We start from the raw sequence: 6,797 nt of genomic DNA, 5'->3' as shown, positions 1-6,797 counted from the left end.
CGTTAACAAGTAATATTTATACAAACAAACAAATTTTTCCCCTATCAATATACAAAATATTAATGAAAAGAACTACGTATAGAAGAGAAACAAATGATTTGATTCTTAGCAGCAGCGACTGGCTGGGCTTTGAGTGAACGTGGCCAAAGCGAAAGGAAAACTTTCCACCACCACCACCACTCCCAGACCCCACCCCCCCACCCCACCCCCCACCCCCGATCCTCCCTTACGTTGGTGTTGAGGCGTCGGGTGCTGGCAGCAGCCGTCATGATCTCGTACACCCTCCACGTCTTGGCAAACAGCGCCCCGAATCCCAGAGAGAAGCCCATCACCAACAGGTACAGGCGGACCTGTCATCAGTGTGTTGTGTTGATCACATAGTGTAGTTGTGTGTGTGTGTGTGTGTGTGTGTGTGTTCCCCTCCCCTGGGCAGTGCATTGTATTGTGTTCCGTTGCGTTGCCCTGCGTTGCGTTGAGTCGTGTCGTGTCGTGTCGTGTCGTGTCGTATTGTGTTTGAATTGAGTTCAGTTGCATTGTGTTGTGTTGCTATGCGTTGCGTTGCGTTGCGATGTGATGTGGTTTGATGTGGTGTGATATGATGTGGTGTGATGTGATGTGATGTGATTTGATATGACGTGACGTGACGTGGCGTGATGTGACGCGTCGCGCTGCGTTGCGATGCGTTGTTTTGTGTTGTGTTGTGTTGTGATGTGTTTGAATGTGTTGCGTTGCATTGTGTTGTGTCGTATTTTTGGTCCTTCCTCTGCTCCATCACTCTCTACTCTTTATGTTTCCTCCATTTCTATCTATCTGTCTCTCTCACATACACACATACTCACATTCGCGCGCACAAACACACACACACACGCACGCAACGCATGCATGTATAAACACACACACACACACACACACACACACACACACACACACACACGTACTCACATGACACAGAACGCTCAGTCGATGGCCCTGGATGTCATTGACAGTGACGGTAGTGAACACCAGCATACACCCCACCAGAATCAGGTTGTTGATCTTGGGTGACGACATCTTGATCAGTCTGCACAATCAATCGCCATCCACATGATTGTGACGTTAGACGCACACACACACACGCACACGGGCGCGCGCGCACACACACACACACACACACACACACACACACACACACACGGAGGCAGACACACGTACACACAGATACGAGCAGAACAAACAGATAGGTCAACAATTGTTTGTTTTATCTGGGAGTAGACGTACACAATTAATCCATACAGGTTTATCCATTATGAATTCGAATTTTTCCAAACAACAAACAAAAAACCAGCAAGAACTGTTTGCTTGATTTGGACTTGGAGGTACACATCGTAATCCGTACAGATCTATTCATATGAATTCGTGTTTTTTCCAGTGAAGCTCACACTCACCTTTGTGTGGACATTGTTTGCAAGGTGTGGCGGTGGCCTGTTGTGTCCGACTTGGATGCGAGTGTCTGAAGGCTCGAGTCCCCATTTATGTATGTAAGTACTTTACAGAGGAGGAAGAGGAGTTGGAGGAGGATGTGAAGGAGGAGAAGCAGAAGAGGGAGGAGGAGGAGGAGAGGAGGAGGAGGAGGAGAAGAAGAAGAAAAAGAGGATCACAACTTCTTCGTGGATGGGATCTCTCTCTCACCTGACGTTGCGGTTCCGGATGTTGAAGACGAGGAAGCCTACGGAGCCCATGAGGCCGAAGCAGCCGAGGAGACACATGACCATGTACAGCTGCCACGCCAGGGGCTTCAGCACCCGCTCCGTCAGGCGGGAGGGGAACGGGGGCTTCCCGCCTGCCCAGGGGAGGGGGAGAAACACACACACACACACACACACACACACACACACACACACACACACACACACACACACACACACAGGCTTTCGTTTTCAGTTCCTGTTTCAGTTCCTGTTTCGATTTCAAGGACAGGGGGTGGGGTTTTGGGGAGTAGTGTTGGAGGGGGCTTAGTGGGGGAAGGGGGGGGGGGGTAGGTGTGAGGGGAGGGGGAGGAGGCAGCATTACAGCTCGCGTGTATAATATATATATATATATATATATATAGAGAGAGAGAGAGAGAGAGAGAGAGAGAGACAGACAGACAGACAGACAGACAGACAGATAAACACACACACACACACACACACACACAAGCACACACACACACACACACACACACACACACACACACTCACACACACACACACACACACACACACACACACACACATATATATATATATATATATATATATTAGAGAGAGAGAGAGAGAGAGAGAGAGAGAGAGACGCGGGCGCGCGCGCGCACACACTCACACACACACACACACACACACACACACACACACACACACACACACACACACACACACACACACACACACACAGAAAGGAAGGAAGAAAGAAACAAAATATAATGAAAAAACAACAACAGCAACAACAATAACAAAACATACGAAGCCAACTCTAGCGAACGAGCGAATACAAAATTAATCAACAAGTCAATTTTCCTTGGTAATTGACTATTAAAGCCAACTCGAGCAAAACATGCAAATGCAAATCAACCACGCAATTTCCCTCAGTAATTGACAATTAAAGCCAGCTCCAGTTCTACAAAGCACGCAGATTACAAACCAACGTGTTAATTTTCCTTAGTAATCGACTATTCCAATGTCAGTTAGACATTGGTCTATCTATGGGAACTACATCTGGGAAGAGACAAACGATTTCTGGTAAAACAGTATTGTTTTAAGTCCCTCCCCCCCCTCCCCCCTCCCCCATAAAACAGTAAGTTGAATTTTATGGAGTTTGAGCGGGTTCTACAGTATCTTGAAAAACTTTTTTTGTTTGTCTTGGTTTGATGTAAAAACAAAAACAACAAAAAAAGCAAACAAATAAGAAAAAACCATAAAAAAAATCCAGGGCGACGAAAAGACAAACTGAAAATTAAGAACGATGTGATTTGTAACTTTTTAATTTTTATTAAAAAATTTTTTTTTACAGATGATTTCATTTGATAATAATGGATACCAGTTGAGCGCTTTCCTCCCTTAAAATGGGGCACAAAGCACTTTGCATAAAACATTAAACACACACACACACACACACACACACACACACACACACACACACACACACACACACACACACACACACACACACACACACACACACACACACACACGTACGCATACAAGCGCGGTAATTTCTGGGTAAATCGTGGCCGGAAGCTCCACACGACGCAGACTGACCTGCCCATCGGATGGCACTGACGTTCCAGGTGACGGTAGCCGAGTCGTTGGTGTATAGTCCGATCACCTGCAGCACCACGTCTGGCCTGTCTGCAAGATAGGTAGACAGACGGACAGGTAGGTAGGTAGGTAGGTAGGTAGGTAGGTAGGTAGATGGATGGATGGATGGATAGATCAATCGATAGATAGACAGACAGACAGACATATAGATAGACATATAGATAGTCCTATCACCTTTAGTGCCGCGTCCTGCTCCTCTGGTAGACAGATAGATAGATAGATAGAATGCTCTTTAATGAGGGAAGTGGGACAGATAGATAGATTGATATATAGATAGATAGATAGGTAGATGGATGGATGGATGGATGGATGGATAGATAGACAGATAGACAGAAAGATAGATATAGATAGACAGACAGACAGGCAGGCAGACAGGCAGACAGACAGACAGACAGACAGACAGATAGATAGATAGATAGATAGATAGATAGATAGATAGATAGATAGATAGACTATTATCATCGTCGTCGTCATCGTCGTCGTCATCATCATTATCATCATCATCGTCTTCTTCTTCTCAACTCTGTTAAGAGGCACAGGGTCGCCTCACAGAATTGTTCACAAGCACACGTACAGACAGACACACAGACACACACACACACACACACACGCACAGAGACACGCACACGGAGACAGACAAACAAATAGACAGGCAAATACACACACGCGGAGACATACACAGACAGACAGACACACATTCACACAAACACACACACAAGCACACGCACAAACAACCGCCCCCCCCCCCCCCGCCCCCGCCCGTCCCCCGCACACACCCCCACCCACCCACACATACGCAACCTCCACTGTCCCTCCCCACACACCAACACCCACACCAACAGCCAGACCCACCGCCCACCCCTACCCCTTCACACCCCCACCCTACACACCCCCACCCCTACACACACAACCCACTCTTCAAAACTCCCAAATTCCTTCCCCACCCCCATCCCCACCCCTGACCCGCATACACAACAGACACCCCCCCCCCCAGCCCTCCCCCCTCACCCCCAACAACAACAAAACAAAAAAATCCTACAACAAATGAATAAACACCAAAATAATGAAAAGACACGCACACAAGAAGTAACAGCAGCAGCCACTAACTAACTAACTGACTGACTAACTGACTGATTAACTGACCGACACTCATGTCGACGACCTGGAACTGCTTGATCTCGATCTGCGGGAGGCGGTCCCCGGAGGGCAGGAAGTTGACCAGGCCGGACAGCCCGTAGAAGGAGGTGTTCTGCATGTTGAGGAGGATCATCTCCGCCATCTCCGTGTCCTGGTAGGTGAACTGGCTCAGCACGTCCAGTGAGCGGTCTGTGTTTGGGGAGGGTGGGTGGGGAGGATATGGTTTTGATCAAAACGTATTTCCAAGACAATCCCGCTCCATCGAGCGATCTGTTTCTGGGGTGACTGGGTGGATATGTTTTTTTTTTTTTTGTCTAAAAAGTATCTCCAGGACAATCCCGCAAGGTTTCACTCTTTTACTCTTACATTTTTTGTTTTGTTTTGTTTTTTTGTTTTGTCACAACAGATTTCTCTGTGTCAAATTCGGGTTGCTTTCCCCTTGGAGAGCGCGTTGCTACACTGAGAGCGCCACCTTTTTCCTTCGGGTTTTCTTCTTCTTCTTTTTTGTATTTTTTCTGCCTGCAATTCTATTTGTTTTCCTGTCGGTGTGGAGTTTTCTACAGAATTTTGCCAGGGACAACCTTTTTGTTGCCGTGAGTTCTTTTACGTGAGCTAAGTGCATGCTGCACACGGGATCTCGGTTTATCGTCTCACCCGAATGACTAGCGTCCAGAACACCATCCACAGTCTAGTGGAGGGGGAGAAAATTCTAGCGACTACGGGAATCGAACCAGTACGCTCAGATTCTGTCGTTTCCTTCGCGGACGCGTTACCTCGAGGCCATCACTCCACTGAACAAGGAATGGAAAAGGAGAGGCAGACAGAGCAAGGAATGGAAAAGGAGAGGCAGACAGAGCAAGGAATGGAAAAGGAGAGGCAGACAGAGCAAGGAATGGAAAAGGAGAGGCAGACAGAGCAAGGAATGGAAAAGGAGAGGCAGACAGAGCAAGGAAGGAAAATGACAAGCAAGACGAAACTGAGAAACAGAGTCAAGTAAACCACTCGGACGTGTGAAGATCTATCTCCTCACCACAGTTACGAACAATGTGCCAGCTGAATCGGTAGGTAGCATGAGCAGCATTGACTTGAGGTTGTGTATCTTGTGAATGGAGAGAGCGGCTACCACTCTTTCACTGTTTGTTGAAACATCGAAGTGGTATGGACGCGTCTCATAATTCTCAGCAGGACTTGCCGAGACAGCCCTGTGAGGCACAGTGAAAGGAAGGAGAAGGAAGGAGAGGCAGACAGAAAAAGGGATGGGAGGAGAGTATCCCAGAATGGACAGACGAGGCTGAGCGACGTCCTGAGAGAGACGAAGAACAGGAAGAAATGCCAGGTTATCAGTGTGAGCACACACACACACACACACACACACACACACACACACACACACACACACACACGAACCATCCCACCCCCTATCCACCCCTTCACCCCTCCAGCTCACACCCCGTTCATCCGTATCCCCTCACACCCACCACCGCCACACACCCACACCCTCCCTCCTCGCCCCCCCCCCCCCGCCCCCCTACCTTCTCACCCCACCCACACCACCACAACAACCAACCAAACAACAAACCCAAACCCAACAACTCACTCTTGCTCAGCAGCTGCGTCAGGGTGGCGTTCAGCGTCAGGGCCACGGTCCACATGGCGTCGTACCCTAGCGGCGCCCGGCTCTCCCCGGGAACTAGCACGTCGTAGATGCACGAGTGGATCTCCTGGGGGGACTTCCCTTCCAGCTGGCGTCGGATCCGCTCGTGGAACTGGTGCTCGGGGCCCCCGTTGTCCATGGGCCGGCTGTCCGGGAAGGTGGAGGCCCCGCGCAGGGCCTTGCACTTGAAGCGCTCCAGGAACTCCTCCTGCGAGGCGCCTATCGGCGTGTTGCCCCTGCAGGTCGGCGGCCATGTTGACGTTGCTGACGGTGAAGTAGCCGTCAATGACCTGTGAGGGGTGATGGGTGGGGGGTTGTTTTGTAGGTTTTGTTTTGTTTTTATTATTATTATTATTATTATTAGTAGTAGTAGTAGTAGTAGTAGTAGTAGTAGTAGTAGTAGTAGTAGTAGTTGCAGTATCATTGTTCTTGTTCTTGTTGTTATATTTATCTATCTTATTCTACTATCATCATTATCTATTATTTATTTATCTATTTATTTTTTGACGACTGGACGACCGTATTCGTTTCGCTTATAAAATGGGGTTATATGGTCAACTACTACTACTACTACTACTACTACTACTACTACTACTACTACTACTACTACTACTACTACTAACAACAACAAAATATTAAAAATGATGATGATGATGATGATAATAACCATC

At 48.0% G+C, this 6,797-nt stretch overlaps 1 protein-coding gene across 1 annotated transcript in view; it reads right to left on the bottom strand.

Moving 5' to 3' along the window:
• Positions 1-6,345: 6,345 nt before the first annotated feature.
• LOC143297708 (gamma-aminobutyric acid type B receptor subunit 1-like) overlaps positions 6,346-6,797 on the bottom strand; it is a 7,504-nt gene continuing 7,052 nt past the window's right edge. Inside the window, exon 5 of the mRNA XM_076610129.1 lies at positions 6,346-6,390. Coding sequence (XP_076466244.1) covers positions 6,346-6,390 — 45 coding nt within the window. The remainder of the gene's footprint in view (positions 6,391-6,797) is intronic.

This window comes from Babylonia areolata, chromosome 23 (genome assembly GCF_041734735.1).
Source record: "Babylonia areolata isolate BAREFJ2019XMU chromosome 23, ASM4173473v1, whole genome shotgun sequence".
NCBI classification, from domain to species: Eukaryota; Metazoa; Mollusca; class Gastropoda; order Neogastropoda; family Buccinidae; genus Babylonia; species Babylonia areolata.
The sequence above is the reverse complement of the archived record's forward strand: the minus strand, read 5'-3'. Positions and strand labels throughout refer to the sequence as shown.